Genomic DNA, 17,474 nt, shown 5'->3' with positions numbered 1-17,474 from the left:
CTTAAAAATCGAGACACTAGATACTTTCTTATGCAAAACAAATGACAAGTTCTTCAGGAAAGCTAAAGACTGTGAACATCTGAATTTATTTAATCTATTTCACTACGAAATCTTAGCCGAAGACAGACATCTCCGTCCTTTTGCTGCTTTTATCCTGAATAGCAATCAGAACTTTCCTACGTAATTGCTATCTATTTCATTTAGCGACTATTGGAACTCTACGTCCAAAACGAAGCAGCATTCATCAGAGCCAGCACTTGGGATGGTAGCGTTCCACGTGACCTGTGCACACCGCTATTCCGATGTATTTTTCATGCAATCAAGCCTTCCTGATACTATGTACATATGTATATAATCTATATTTAACCTAGCATATTGTTTTTCAACTATTTATTCTGCACTTTATTTTACATTTTTCTTGTATTCTATATATGTTACTTTTTGACAAATACTTCAACACCAATCACATGTCATCTCAGAGCTCACGTGACTTTGGTCACACCCCTTTCTACATCTCAGCTTCCTGCACCGTCCAGCTCATGCATTTCCCCACCTGCAGTGCTCTTAGTAGCATCTAAATCAAGACATCCGGAACACAGCACGTAATTACTGCGTGCTAATTGCGGCTTAAAGAGGAACTTGGAATATTAAAGTACATATGACTTTTTTTGTATTGCAAATAATTGAATTTTGTGTTTTGTATTGAATTCAGTAATAAATTCTCTTTAAAATGATATATACAAGTTTGCATTTTGCGAAACGTAACATTTTCTCTATAAGCATACAAAGTTCAAAAACATAAAAATTTCCAAAAGTGTCTGCAATTTTGGCCACCACTGTATATATAATACATTTTTATTGATTTTTTTTGGTAAAGTTGTTCTGTAGAGTAAAATTCAGTGTGGAATTTTGTTTTTTTGAGTTGCCTTCATGTTATTTTTTGCTTATTTCTCTGTTTGTAAGATATTGAAAAGTTTTGCATGATTTGTTTTCTTCAATGGAAAGTTGGTTAATTTTTTTATTAGGATAATTAATATTTGTATTAAGGGATATTGCTTATTTCATTGTAATTTTGTTATATGTAATAACTTTTTTTTAGCTTATTTCATTGTAATTTTTTTCTCATGAAAATATAAGGTAAAATATCATTAATTATACTTTGCTTTTCAGAATTTTTTGTTTTTGTATTCTTTTATGTTATTTATTGCTCATTTCACTGTTTTTAAGATATTGAAAAGTTTTGAGTGATTTTTTTAGGAAACAAAGTTCTTAACCTCCTTTATATTTTTCATTTGAGTTCTTAAGATTTTGCAAAGGGAAGTTTGTTAATTTATTTATTAGGATAATTAATATTTGTATTAATGGATATTGCTTATTTCTTGCAATTTTGTTATACGTAATAACTTATTTTTTATGAAGTTGTTCTGCAAGTAAAATTCTACACAGTTTTTAAATTTAACATTTGGTGTTCCCTTCAGCCTTTTCCCCTGTACATTTAAAAGCCAGACAAAGGCTGGCAGCAAAGCTGCTAGTTACTTTTTATGTGGAATAATAAAATGCTCAAAGAATATGTGAAAGCTTTACAGAATAACAAATATTAAATTGAAATATTATCCAAAACCAGTAAGCTTAAATAGATATTATAAATTTGATCAGAATTTAAAAATACAGTTTTAATTAGAGGAAACTGAAGCAAAATACTTACCTATTACCGTGACATAATTTTGTAACCGAAAATAAACCAAAATCAGTAATTACTACTTTGCCATTTTCAAAAAAAATGTTTTTTGTTTTCAGATCTTTATGAATAATATCCCTGGCATGAAGATATCCCATACCCTGAAGTAGGAAAAAAAAAAAAAAAAAAGCATATATATATATATTATATATTTAATTATAGACAAAAGCGTAATAAATTTAGAACCATATATATGCTATATATATACACACACACATACATATTTTTTTAATTTAAAAACAAAATTATTTTATTCCAATTATTTCCATGCAAAAGTTATCAGTACAGACAAAGAGGAAGAAATTTAGAACTTATTTTCACAAAGACCCAAAAAGAAGTAGTGAAATTCAACATCAACAAATTTTAAAAAATACTATAAATATGTAAGAATTAAAGAAATACACAAAACTAAAACCTAAAGATTACAAAAAATAGAAAAAAATTCTAATTTTTCTGGTTTTTGTAATTTTTAGGTTTTAGTTCAGAGCTGTTTGTAATCTAATTAACAAGGGACTTGGCATTAACAGTGCTGAATGAACAGTGCCAGTGCTTTTATAAAGGCTTTATACAGAGAAGCATAAAATTTCACAATGGTATATAATAAAAAGGGGAAAAAAGGCAGTAGCTTAACTTAAAAGCAGAAATCTTCATACATAGGTTGGTATTATTATACAAGTAGTTTTAAACTATGCAGATCAGTTTATTAAATGGAAGGATAAAATAAAATTCTGGTACTTTCATGCCACACTGGTTCATATGAATAATGATAGCAGCACTTTTACGTAAATGCTGAACTTTTGGAACATTACAAGCATAATTAAGCAAGAGCCCTGCCTCTACATAATAGTACATGCATATTTATTCTTGAGTTTCTGTTGCAAATGGTCCAATAGAAGCTTCTAAAGTTTATGGCAAATATTTGTTTTGAAGTTGCAATAATTTCATTGCAAGATTCTTCTTGATAATACTTCTTTATTAAGACTTGAGTCGACACACAAGTTTTTGAGAAATTAGTGCAAGAAAATTCATCCTGAATTTGTAACATCAAATTTCATTATAAAGTTTGTGTTAATATTTTTTTAAAACCTTTTTGTTTCACAAAGCGCTTTTACACAGTAAGCAATAATGGGATGTATATTTGACGAACACAAAACACAAATTTATTCAAACAAGAACTTTAACAACATACATATGCATAAAATTACCTGAGATATCTGCTGAGCTATTGTGATTGTCCGGTTAAGATTAAATTTATCTTTCCGTAGATGAATGTGTGTAAATAAAGTCATTCCTTTACACAAACTAAACAGAGAAAGAAAATGTAATTTTTATATTGCAGAATTTGAACATAAAGACTGCTCTTCATAACAATAATAAAAATTAACTATTTACAAAGACAAATTTTAAAACTAATGTAAAATTTCAAAATTATATGCTTAAAATGTTATTAACTGAGCTTACAAAATAAATTAATGCAGTTTAAATTTATATCTAAAATTTTATACACAGGATATAAAATTTTGATTGATTTCATCATCACCTAGTAACAATAGCCAATTTTGGAGGTTTCATGCAAGCTCCCATAAAAAGTACCAAGTTCTCATGACGGGTTTTTCGAAAAGTTGCAACCTACAACAAGAACATTTTCAGAAATGCTGTAACCGTTAAAACTTAAGATTAACAGTTATAAAAGATTTAATGCACTTGAATATAGTTACCTCTTGCTTAAATGTCTCTAAAGTTTTTTTATCATCTACATGATCCATATCTAACATTTTGATAGCCACACTTCCATGCCAGTTCCCTCTTAAAAAGAATAAAAACAAGCATTGAACAAAACACAGCATGTGAGCACTTTTCATCTAATAACAAAGAATAAGAAAGATATGTAACAGGTACAGGTTAACATTAAAAAGCTTGGACATTGAAATCATATTTTAACACTGTAAACTGGCTTCTTTTTCTATATGAAAAATTTTATCACATTAGTAACAAAGCTTCCTATTTTTGAATTATGCTGAAAAGGTTAAGCCAATTTTAACTTTTTAAATCAAAACTGTGGTGATGGCGATAAGGAGCGCGCCTTGCGCCCTCCGATAAGTGTGGCAACCCTAGAGGAGAAATTTCTTACGAGTAGCGAGCAGAGCGAAAACAGGCAGGCTGTCGGGCAGTGTGCGCGAAGTTCCGAAATAAAGCTTAATTTTTATTATGCACTGTCTTGTTAATATTTATATTAATGCAGTAAGAACATAACAAATGTATTTTAGATTTTCCTCAACCTACCACTCTCACTCAGCTTCGCCGATTTTTAGGCATGTTTAACTTTTATAGATGTTTCATACCTAAAGCAGCACATATTCTTTCTCCTTTAATAAAATTGTTAGAAGGCTATATTAATAAAAAGAAATCTCGTTCTCGTGTTCAGGATTCATCCCCACAATTAAATTGGAACAAGAATGCTGAACAAGCCTTTATTGCTGCCAAAAATGCCATTGCTCAGGCTACCCTTTTGAGACACCCTATTCCCGGAGCCCAGCTAAGCATCTGGGTAGATGCCTCAGACGTTGCAATCGGCGGCACACTTATGCAGTTGTCTCAACAAACATGGGAACCTATAGCATTTTTCTCTATGAAACTCAGTAAAAGTCAACAGAAATGGTCCGCGTACGATAGGGAATTATTTTCTATTTATTCTGCAATTAAGAAATTCCGACACATGTTAGAGGGCAGAAATTTTATAATTTATACGGATCAAAAACCGTTAATATACGCTTTTAAACAGAACCCTCATAAATGTTCACCTCGACAATTGCGCCATTTAGATTTTATTTCTCAGTACTCTACTGATATTAGGCATGTGCAAGGTTCAAAAAACGTCGTTGCTGACGCTCTTTCAAGAATCGAAATTGATTCCATAACAAAATCTCCATTTTTGGATTTTAAAAAATTTTCGGGAGCTCAACGGCATGATCCGGAGGTACAAGACCTTCTCAAAAACAACACATAATCTTTGAAACTGGAATTTAAACCGTGCCAATATTCTGATGGTAATATTCTTTGTGACATATCAACGGACATTCCTCGTCCATTTGTTCCGAATTCCTTTCGCAGACTCATCTTTAATCATCTGCATAATCTGTCACATCCAGGAATTGCAGCTACTATGAAGCTTATTTGTTTTCGTTATGTATGGCCCTATATGAAACGTCATATCAAAAATTGGGTGAAATCCTGTGAATCTTGCCAAAAATCGAAAATTACTAGGCATACTAAAGCACCACTGGGCACATTCTCTCTTCCTGATGCACGTTTTTCAGAAATCCATATGGATATCGTCGGACCGTTACCTCCATCAGAAGGCAACGTGTACCTTTTGACTCTAATAGATAGATTCTCCAGATGGCCTGAAGCCATTCCCATCCCGGATATGAAAACGGAAACCATTTGCAGAGCCATCTTCCACTGCTGGATATCTCGTTTTGGCTGCCCATCGATCATAACAACAGACCAAGGTTCTCAAATGAGATCCGCACTTTTTGCAGAATTCATGCGCATTTTGGGTACGAACAGAATCACAACAACAGCCTATCATCCAATGTCCAACGGCATTGTTGAACGATTTCATCGACATTTAAAATCTTCTCTCAAGGCTCACGAGACCAATAACTGGACTGAAACACTACCAGTTGTTATGCTTGGTATTCGGACAGCCGTAAAGGAAGATCTACAGTCATCTTGTGCTGAACTGGTGTACGGCACAACTCTCAAGCTGCCTAGTGATATGATAACGTCATCTAAGATATCTTCGTATGACACACAATTTATCACGAATCTCCGGCATAGAATGCAACAATTGAATCCAATAGCAACATCTGCACATTGCCAAGAAAAATGTTACGTAAGTGCTACCTTAAAGTCGTGTACGCATGTATACTTACGTGTCGATCGAGTAAAGCCACCTCTGTGCCAACCATATACAGGTCCGCGTAAAGTCCTTTCTAGAACGGACAAAACTTTCACAATTGATGTTAACGGTCTGAAATCTACTGTGTCTATAGACCGTGTGAAACCAGCCTATTTGCTTTCGGACTCTAATTTGCCTGAACCGAAAACAAATAAAGACTTAAAGACAGTTCAGCAGAATAAATCTGCAAACGAACTCTCTAAGACACAAACTGTCACCAGATCGGGAAGACATGTTCACTTCCCTAAGAAACTTGCTTCTTACATAACAATTTAAAACATTTTTTTTAAATTCATATCTTAACATATTTCTTGTTATTTCATGTTTATTATATGTGTCAATACCTTGTTATATATTGAATTTCATTTTGATCTTTTCTAATTTTATATTCTAATTTTGTAATCATGTAAAAATACCCGACAGTTCGGATACTCTGAGATAATTTCATAACCTATGTCGTTCCTTTGAATAGCCATTAAAGGAACTGGGGGGAAACTCTGTGGTGATGGCGATAAGGAGCGCGCCTTGCGCCCTCCGATAAGTGTGGCAACCATAGAGGAGAAATTTCTTACGAGTAGCGAGCAGAGCGAAAACAGGCAGGCTGTCGGGCAGTGTGCGCGAAGTTCCGAAATAAAGCTTAATTTTTATTATGTACTATGTCTTGTTAATATTTATATTAATGCAGTAAGAACATAATCTGTGATATGGAATTTGAGGATTGGTGGTAAAAACATAACCGGAAATCTCCATAAAACGCACTAAAACATTGAATGTTGAAGTTATGCCAAACACAGTTTAAATTTTATTATTTACTACAAGTATGATTCTGAAGATTAATGCTTATGATTTACTGGCTGATTATCTTTAAGCCAAAAGTAACTGAAAAAGAAAAATTGTCTTATGAATGCATATTTTCATAATTTGAAAATTATAAATTGTTTTAAGTCAAAAATAAATTCAAATTTGGACTTAAATAAATAGTCAGCCTTATCCTTTATATACGAATTTTTTTTTTCCTTACATGGAATTTTTAAACATTTGTTTTGTATGGTTTGTTATTTACATTGAAATAATAATAATAAAACTGCATAATATTTTACATGAATGTGTGAAAATAATGTCGGTAAATAATAAATGTATAGTTTTTTCCATTTCTCAATAAAACAGCAAACATCTAAAAAGAATTCCATCACAAAAAAAAAAAAAAAAAAAAAAAAAAAAAAAAAAAAAACCAATAAATATTTTTAGCACCTAAATACTAAATAAACATTAAGAAAACTATAAACATAAAAGCAGTACATCCCAAAAATAAACTTCATGCATATATTGCAAAATCACATTCCCTCTCTTTCTTTCATAAGTAAATATTTTTGGATAACTGCATTCATTTGATTCAATAACATTTCTTTTTAATCATTTTTACTAATCACTGCTTATGTTGAAGTGAATTTTTCAACCTAAGCAGTTACATCTCTCCTGCTCTGCATATATACAATTTAAATACTGTTACAGAATCGAACTCATTTTAACAGATCTTTCTTTTTGAAAAGGACTAGAATACAAGATCGCTTACACTGTGGAATAATAATTAAAAAAAAGTTAGTTGATATTATACATATTAATTTCTGTTGCATAGCTGTTTATTTATTTAAAACAAAGGACAATCAAAATTACTTATAAACTGTTCCAAATCGCCCAGTGCCAACTTCTTCATTAATATCAAGCTCATCATATGGTATATCCCACTCTCTTAGTGACAGCTAGAGAAAAAAAAGGAAATAATTGTATTAGACTGATTTAACATATATTAATATTATAAGCAAAACACGTACTTGCTTTGGCCAAACTTCTAATAAAGCAGGTATAAATTGAAGTTCCAGAACTATTCACTGTAGCACTTTTTATAGATAAAAACGCCAAGTACCTTTCATCACATTTAAGCATCGAAAAAAATAGACTTGAGGGAAAATAACATGAATAGAAAAATATGTTTGCAATTTAATTATTATTTAGAATTTATAAAGCCATGCAATAAACAAGGAGTTCATTGAATGTTATAAAATGAAAGGGAATGGGAAAAACAGGCTCGTAAGATAAGATAATCAGTGAAAATTGAGCACTGATACCTTAGGAATTCTTATGTAGCAAAAATAGGAAACAAGGGCAATACAATAAAATTCATTCACTCTGTTTTTTTTTTTTTTTTTTTTAAAAGATCTAGATCCACAAGTTTTTAACAAATGTAGATACTGAAGTATATATATTATACAAAAATTGGTAACCATATTTTCTAGGAAAGTGGTACTCAGTGCAGCATGCTGTTTCAACTAAGTTTAAAAAAGAAACTTTGCTGATATAGGCAATCACTCAATGTCTAAAATACTTTTAGACAACTAATTATATATATATATATATATATAGCAAAGTCTTTATATCTGCAATATTATGCTCCAAGATTTTATAGCATAGATTTTATAGACTTTTATTGTTGAATAAATTGAGATATTCTGTTTGCTTCTTTTGAGGATATGAAGAAAGGTAGGCTGGCCGCTGGCTTACGTTCCTTTCTATTGTTGCAAAACGTTAGGAGACTTGCCTGAAGTTTTCTGATTGCATCTTATTGCAAATTAAATTCACACCAGTTCATTGTGGGTATCGTTCCTCAATTAACATCCAGGCATATAAGTGTCATCATATTTTTGGGAACTTTTGATATTCTGTGAAGAGAAAATGTTGTTCGAAAAGAAAAACTATCATGACAGTAGAAATGAAACTAGATGCTTTAAAGAGACTGGACAAAGGTAAAGTGTAAACACAATTACCATGGGTTTAGGTGTTGAACGAACTACTTTGATAGGGTGGAAACAGAAGAGGTTCGAAATCGCGTCTTGGCGTGTGAAAAGAGCTTGTACGGATAGGTTAAAGGAAGGAAAAGTATGAAAGGTGAGAGATTTGAAAAAGTGAGGAAGTTGCTTTATTTGTGGTTCAGATAGAAACGGAACAGGGACACCTATTTCAGGGCCAATTTTACATGAGAAAGTCTAAAAATTTTGTGATATTTCATCAAGGAGAGCCTGGATTTACTGCTAGTGATGGCTGGCTACACAGATGGAAAAAGCGGTATGGCATCAAGCAGTTCAACGTTCGTGGGGGAAAAGCTATCTGCTAACTTGAAAAATGCTGCGATCTTCAAGGATAATTTTTACAAACTAATTGAAAAGGAGAGTTTAGCTGGAAATCAAATTTATAATTATGATGAGATTGGTCTGAATTTTTCAATACTACCTTCGAAAACGGTTGCATGCAGGGAAGAAAAATCGGCATCTGGGTACAAAAGAAGCAAGAAGAGAGTCAGTTTTGGCATGCAGCAATGCTCAAATTAGCACTTATAGGCAAATAATAATTAAAAATCGCAGGGCATTGAATAATGTAAAAAAGACTCTGATGAGACCAAAACCAGCTATGATCTTCCTGCTTGATACCTGAATCAGTCAAACGCATGGATGAATGGAGCAATATTTAATGATTAGTTTCATCAGCAGTTCGTTTCATTGATGGAAAGTTTTTACAATAAAAAAATCTACGAAGAAAGGCAATTCTCATTTTAGACAATGCCTCATCTCATCCTGATGCAGAACAGTTATAAGCTGAAGATATAACAGCCATGCTTCTTCCTCCTAACATAACTTCAGTGTGTCAGTCAATGGACCAGGGCATTTTGGAGGCACTGAAGAAAAAAATACAGATGATAACTTCTTTCATCTTTTGTGCTAGCCATGAAGGACCTCAAGAAATAGATATGTTGGATAGATAACTCATTCCTGGAGTGAAATTGAGCAGATAAGCCTCGTTCGTTCCTGGAGAAAGTTGCTAGACCATTTAGGAAATGAATTCACAAAAGCAGAGAAGAGACAAAATTGTGAAATAGTTGATTTATTTAAAAAAATTCCAAGTTGAGAAGAAGTTACTGATGGTGTGATGTTGAAGAATGGATGAGACACGATGAATGTTGTGAAATTTTAGGGCATGCAGACAAAATTGCACTGGTGAAATACAATACGTATAAAAAAGAAGATGAATCAGAAAACGAAGAGTTTGAAGACAACGGAAAAACTAAAATGATGACCCACAGCAAAGGACTGAAGGAATGCTCTGTTACATAGAGAAGCAAGGTGCATTTGGTATGGATATTTTGTTTCCTATGTGATGAAGCTGCACGATGACGGAATGTGTGTGAGAGACAATCTACCATCACATGATATTTTTCTACCAAGAACTACTAATTTTCTTCATTTTTGCATGTAAGTTTTTTTTTTTTCTCAATTATCTTAGGGTATTTGTTCTTTTTATGACTCCTATTGTGCTAGAACTTGATATAAAAAAATCAGCAATATTTTCATTGTATGCTGTGCTTTTCCGTGTCCAATATTGTGCTACAAATGTCTAGAGTAATTTACAGTTAAATACTAAAAAAAAAAAAAAAAAAAAAAACACACCACTCCTTATTCCATAAAACTTTTCAGAAATTTGAAAGTCTCCAAGTCCGAATTACGTTGCGTATGCGAGAAAATGTACTAATATTACATGTAGTTTTAAGGAGTAACAGAATGGGAAGCATCATGATTTTCCATAATTTCTCCATATAATAATAATGAAATATCAGCACAATTTGCTCGGGCTTGTGACGCTTAGCCGACAGCCTGTTTAGCTGATGTGTACAAGTACACAAAAACCTCTAACCATGCTTTAGCAAATATTATTAAATTTTAGTAATATTTACTAAAACTATTTAATCTTGCTATCAATTTTGTAATTGATAGAAACATTAAATATCAGACAAATATTAGTAAATTTTAGTATTATTTACCCACAACTATTTAATCTTTCTACCAATTATACAATTGCGTAAGTTCAATTTTCAAGCCATTTCTTGCCTATATTCATTTTTCAGTTCTTAAAAATCCCATTCTCCAATTTCAGTTCTCAAATTTTAGCATTTTATGTCAATGCGGTTTGATATATAATGGCCAAACAGAAAAAAGCATTGAAATTCCTTGTCAAGGAACACGAAAAGGAGAAATATACGCAATTTTGATGGCTAAAGCAAAAAGGGTTAGGATATGCAAAAATTATCCATAAAGCTTCTTCTAAAATGTCAGCGATTGGATTTACACATGCATATTTGTGCTCATGGTTAAGATGAATGATGGACAGGGTACATTTTGCTGCACTAGTTCTTCATGGTACCCAGAACACGAAATATACAGTTTCAATATTTTTTTTTTTTTTTTTAAATGCAAAGCAAAATATTACACACTTTTTTTATTAAGATCTAAAAAGTTTATTGCAGGAACTTACAAATCTTCCCTATATGCACAGTAAGTGAGATTTCATATACATATATTCCAGTTCCTACAAAGTCCGACTTAAAGAACCTCAGTCAAATGCTGTAATAATTGCAATTTGTATTGAAGGCACAGCTTTTGCAAAATGTTCCGAACTCTGTGGGATAGAATTTGAAGTTCAAGATGCCTTCATTGTTGATTTTCTTAGCATACTTAACAGCATTTTATACTCAAAAATAGGAGACTTTTTATAGAAATTCAGAGAATTTTCTCAATGATAATTTTTTTTTAAAATGTTAAAAATATATAGAAAGAAAAATATTTTAAATAATAAATGATCTTTAAATAGTATCTAATTAATAGCTGAGAGTTTAATTACATTTTCTTAAATGAAAACAGGGCAAAAATACTGTTGTGTGCATACATAATAGATTGAATGCACACAGGTCCGATTATAAATTAATAAATTTTATTTTTATCTAAAGAAATACTTCAGAGCTCTGGAATTTTTTCATAGAAATATTTGTATAAGTGTTCACAGTATCATCAGTACAATCAGTAGTTATTTACACTTCAAACTACTAAGAACATTAAACATAACACAATGCAAAGTGCATCTAAAGAGAAAGCTAACTCAGATATATCTCAGTTTACATGGAACTAATAACTTGCAAAAACAATAACTAAGCAACTGAGAGCAGATGCTCTCGCGGTCGCCGAGATGTTTCTAGTACTTTCTGCTTCTCGAAATTACAGGAAAGCAATATGCAAATTACAGCTACAGCTAATACAGTGGTCAATTACATTTATTCAATTTCAATACATATTACAGTGATACAGGGACTGGACCAAAATGTCGCCAAATTTGGAGACTTGGTAGATTTCTCCCCATATTACTCAGATATTCATTTACTCAATGTTAAATGCACTTGCTCTGGTATTCTTACTTTTCCGGCATAGCTTCTCTTTAGATTTTTCATGTTACAAAAGAAATACAACAACTTTACTTTCTACTAAAATTATTTAAGTACAAAATTCGTAACAATACTTACATGTAAACAAACATTTTTTATTATTTGTATCTTTTAATAGAATAACACTTTAATCAGTTTTCCTAAGAAAAGTGGCAGATTTTGCTTTCATTAAGAAAGAAACTTTGCAGTTTTGCTCATAGCAATTGCCACACAGACCTGCTTTTGCTAATAAAAGTTTTTATAATGCTACAGGAAATCGTCAGGATGACCAATAAAATTCTAGACAGTTCATTATACCTTCAAACTCCATCAGCACCTTTAGTTTTTTCAATTAAGCTCTATCGTGTGTCAATCTTAGCTAGTTTTATAACTTTATCAAAGTTTTCTGATTCTAAACTGCAAAAATGTGACTACAGTTTATCAGTTGCAACATCAGTATCATCATATTTCAAAAAATTAAGTGCAACTGAAAACCTATTAAAAAAATGTCTTATATCAGGTACACTTTCTAGAGCAGAAACATCTGCAACTCAAGCACATAAAATAAATTGTTGACTGGGAATTTAAAGCAGTATGTAATCACATAAGTAGGCAAAAGTAGCTTCTAAATGAAACTTGTCTTCCTCTGAAAATTCTTCCACTATGTCAGTTGCAGCTCCTAATACAGTCAAAAGTCGTTAATTCGGACACCCATAATCCGGACCTCAAAGGTAAAAACTTTCTGCGCATGCGCCGCGTTGACACATGCGCATAGGCGTTTACGCGTGTGCGTAAGATTTTTACAACTGCGCATATGCGTGTGCGCAAGCGCAGAATACGTTTTTGCGTGTGCGTTTAATGTATAACGGACGGTATAAGCTAAAATTATCTAATTATCTATTTCAGTTAATGTTGATAATTGCGTTGTTCCTTAATCTTCGAATTGGATCCGACTTATTATTTTTTGCAGACTGTAAGAGCAATTTTATAAAAGTAAACTTGAACTTTCGATTATGTCAAATAGAATTTCCGATGCTAGAGTTCCCAAAGGATCTACAGAACAAAAGTATGTTTCGATGTTCATCAAACAAAAAATGGAATTGCTGCAAAAAATGGATAAAGACATGAAGAAGGTGACAGAGAGGTTAGTGAAAACGAAAAAATTTCGATTGACATTTCGATAGTCGGTATTCTCGGCACAGCAATTATGGGACTTGAACAGCGGAACTTTGTAACTGAACAAGAAATTATGTCTGTTTAATAGAATTAAAGAGAAAGTATTATCACATAAAACGAAGCAACTTAAACAACTTACATTGAAAGAAATGTTTAATAAAGTAAACAAATAAATATTAAGCCTTTTTTTTTTTTTTTTTTTTTTTTGTAAATTTTGATACCCTTTAGATCATAATTGTTCTTTATTTCATAAATTACGGTTTCATATTTTTAATTTTAGAATTTCTGCATGCCTTCTTACCAGATTGAAACTGATGATCTATAATCCGGAAAAATCGATAATCCGGAATCGCCGAAGTCCCGACGAGTCTGGATTAACGACTTTTGGCCGTATCAAACCTTCTTTCTGATTTTCAATTTTACCATAAATCACATGATATATAGAATTAGAATATAAAACAAAGGTTGGTTTTACAAATTTTGATAAAATGTCATTATAAAAACGCGAATCATTGATTGCAAAACAAGAATTAACGCAATTCTGCACTGTAGAATTGTGCTGAAAACATCGAATGTTGGCAAAAATGAAGCATACAAAAAACGAAAAAGCTTTGTTAAGGTTCGAAGACAAAAACATAAATATTTGTTTTTCACAAGCTAAATTTACAGTAATTGGAAAAAGTTTCTTTCCTTCAGCAATTTTTTAATTATATCTCCATTCACTTTAAGTATTTTATAATTTTCAATACAGCCTTTTACCTTAACTCTAGAAGCATTCACCTCTTCCTTTAAGAATTTAAGAAGCAGGTTCCATTGGTGAGGTTTCTAGATTAATGTTTCTCTAAAGATAACCAGGGTGTGATTTATATGTTAGGATTTGTCGTACGAGTAATCATGACTGTCAGATTTTTTCTGTAGACTTTCATCCTTGCTTTTTTTTAATAGCCCAAAGGAGTGTTAAGCTTAGCCTAGAAGGGCTATTAGTCTCAAAACGGTATTTTGCATGAGCCCACTATAAATGGCATTTCACTTTTTAAATTGTTGCCACCAAATATTATTCCCTGTATTATAAAGAAATTAAATAATGAAGAATCTGTATGAATGTATGCATGTTTCTTGAAATGTGAAAAAATCATGGAAAAAGCCATTAAATTTTGAATAATGTAACCTCCATCCGAATATGAGCACATGGAAGCCCAAATTTGGAATTTTGAAATTGTTTTATTATTTACTTCATATTTTGCAAAACTTTAATGAATTTTTTTAAATAAACTCTACTATTTCAAAGAGAGCAATGGCAACACTGTACGAAAAAACACTTATCTCCAACATTTGTGACACTGTCTATCGGAAATTTGAAAGATATGCTGTTTTCAAACATATTTGACACTGCTGTTGATTGAATTTTATGTGGTTTAATTGCAAAGAACATGATATTTAATAAATGAAGGTAACACACAAAACGTTTTTAAAAAAGAAAAAAAAAAAAAAAAAAAAAAAAAAAAGAAGCTCCTTCAATTGTAATATAAAATCTGAATGATTTCAGACTTTTTTTAAATGGACTACACTGCTTGACAACTTATGTATGTGTTTGAGGTCTGTGACGAGTTTTCTTTAACAGTTCTATTATACTTTAATTTTTTAGGCTTGCTTCGCACGAGTACTGCTTTAATTGATTGGCTTTGGAACCTTTTGCTAACAGTAATTTTGAGTTTGCTGTGTCTCCCTTTTTTTCTGGTGTAACTTTACTGAAATAACATACAAAATTTCCTCCAAATTTACTATCACCGTATTAAATTTCTTTAAGTTAAAATATACAACTAAAAATACACATAGAACATGCAAGACTTCAATACATATAGCAGTAAAAAATCTATTTACATACAATAATTATAAATGCATAAAAAATTCCACTGCACAAACAGAAATGACTTAATTCTTACGCTATTTTGTCTCGGCCAAGACCTTTCATTTGGATCTTCACAAGATATCTGACTATCCTGAGAATCTACACGACCAGCTAATGTTTTATCTGAATCCGTCTAAAAAGAAATTTATACAAAATACATATGAGACAGATATTAAACAAAATCATTTAAATGTTGAGAAACATTTAAATGATCATTTAATGTTGAGATTTAATTGAGAAACATTTCTTGGACTTTATTCAATCACACAGTTTTACTAACACTGAAAGATCATTCAGATATAAAATACTGTTTAAACTTCATAACTATAAGTAATGGTTCTAATTTATATAGAATATATCATATTATAAACATATGAAAAATGAAAAATATGCAATAAGCTGAGGATGAATCTAATGTTGACAAAAATATTAGTACTTACATTAAATTTTAGTAAATGATTAAACATTGATAGATAAAATTACAATTTTATCATTAAATAAGAAGTGCATTTTAAATATTATAATTAACAATAAAAACTGCTTACACTTCCAGAACCAAATGTTTTATCACTGTCATTAGATTTCTGAGTTTCTACTAGTTCATTATCAACCAATGGTTTTGTTTCCAAAGTTACTCCTTTACTTGTATTATCTACATCTGTAACATATACATAAACTTAAATATCATTATAAAGCAAAATGTAATATATATTAATGAAAGTATAACAGAGACATAGTGACTACTAAGAAATTTAACAAGCACAAAGTATCTTTTTCAACATTTCACAAAATTTTACTGATGTTTTTTAAACATAAAATTTGTTATATATATGCACACTTCGAATTAATACAAAATCATGAAAATTTTATTATATAAAAAATCAAAGATTAATTTATAAGCAGAATACCATACATTTTATCTTATGTTTGCATTATGCTAGTTAATTGCAATAACTGTAAAACTTTTAACAGGATTACTTCTTTTTTCTCAAAGTGATATACATAACCCCAGCCCATCAGTAGCTGAATGATAATTATAGCAATTATTTGGGTGACTTAGCAGCTAAATGGATGTTTTCATTATTTTAGCACTGTTTAACAATAACAGAAAAAGTGTCTCTAAAAACAAATCACTATGGGATTACCATATAAATGGTAAACTTCTCTGTTATGAACACATAGATCAACAAAGAACTTCCATTCAAGTTCTATAGTTAGCTAACTGGGTGAAAATGCAGTCTACATTTCTTTGCGGAAGGAAGGAAAAAATTCATGTATCTTTCTTGCAATAATAACACAGGTTGTAAAACTGTTTGAAACAGCTATTCATCTGAAACAGAAAGATGTGTTATAGTGCCCTTAGAATAGAATAGGTCAGATTGGCAAAAAATATTTTTTCTTAAATGAAGTTTCATAAGTATGACTTGAATTGGACTGGTCTGATTAGGGTAGCACATATTATTAGCTATATGCTTAAGGAAAGGACTGTAATAAAATTTCCCACATTTATACTACAGAGGCTGCTTACAGGTTTTAGACGATTTTCACTGTATTTAAACAAGGAAGGTTTATGTTAATGTTTGGACAATCTGCTTTTTAAAAGTCCAAAAATTCATGGGTGATATATCAGGAGATTTTGTAGGGATATAAATAAAGGGTATGGCCTAGATATCCATTTCTTGTTCCATTTTTTCCAGGAAATTAACAGTGGATTTTCACGTGTGGGTGCTTGCTTTGTCTTGATGCAGTTCTACTGACTGATGCCACTATGGGTAAACAGAGGGTATTTCATATTCAAAAATTGGGTGTAAAATATATTTTGATATTATGTGAAATTGATCTTAACACTCTCCAGGGGTGTTTGTGGGACCCCAAAAAATCCCCTGAAACTTTTACGGACTTACTACCGACATTTTGGAGTTTCGAGAAGGGGGGGGGAGAAACGAAAAATTACAATTATGAAGTATTGAATGACCTAATTATAAAAGTTCAATGAATTACTTTTTTTGCAAAATTAATAACCATAAATTTTCAAAAATATAAACTACTACATTTTATGTAAATATTTTAAATTACCTGAATTAATTCTTTAAAAAAAATAATCTAATTTCTGCTGCTTTTTTTTATTTTCTGATGTTTGTGGGCTTGTCTTTCTTTTGTGGTGAACTTCATAATTGCAGGAAGGTTGACTTTTATTTTCCTCATTTACAGTTGAAGAAATTTTCTCGAGAACTGCACATGCAGAGGTAGAAGCAGTTTGCTTTTCTGCTAATGTAGAAGGTTTTTTTCATAGACTTTTATAGGTGACTCATCTGAAATACATGTTTTTAAGTCCTCTTGATATGTTTTCCAACTTCTGTTCATATTTAGTAAGAGATCTTTGTGAATT

The 17,474-nt window shown here is 31.2% G+C and overlaps 1 protein-coding gene across 1 annotated transcript in view; it reads right to left on the bottom strand.

Moving 5' to 3' along the window:
* LOC118198081 (kinase suppressor of Ras 2-like) overlaps positions 1–17,474 on the bottom strand; it is an 87,438-nt gene that overhangs the window by 26,182 nt on the left and 43,782 nt on the right. Inside the window, exons 10-16 of the mRNA XM_085812039.1 lie at positions 15,631–15,743; positions 15,120–15,218; positions 7,377–7,462; positions 3,457–3,544; positions 3,279–3,367; positions 2,944–3,040; positions 1,706–1,839 (exon numbers count right to left, since the gene is read on the bottom strand). Coding sequence (XP_085668165.1) covers positions 1,706–1,839; positions 2,944–3,040; positions 3,279–3,367; positions 3,457–3,544; positions 7,377–7,462; positions 15,120–15,218; positions 15,631–15,743 — 706 coding nt within the window. The remainder of the gene's footprint in view (positions 1–1,705; positions 1,840–2,943; positions 3,041–3,278; positions 3,368–3,456; positions 3,545–7,376; positions 7,463–15,119; positions 15,219–15,630; positions 15,744–17,474) is intronic.

This window comes from Stegodyphus dumicola, chromosome 2 (assembly GCF_044657685.1).
Source record: "Stegodyphus dumicola isolate Sdum_Otavi_A_Nest chromosome 2, ASM4465768v1".
NCBI lineage: Eukaryota > Metazoa > Arthropoda > Arachnida > Araneae > Eresidae > Stegodyphus > Stegodyphus dumicola.
Note: the sequence above shows the minus strand (reverse complement) of the source record. Positions and strands in the feature narration are given on the sequence as shown.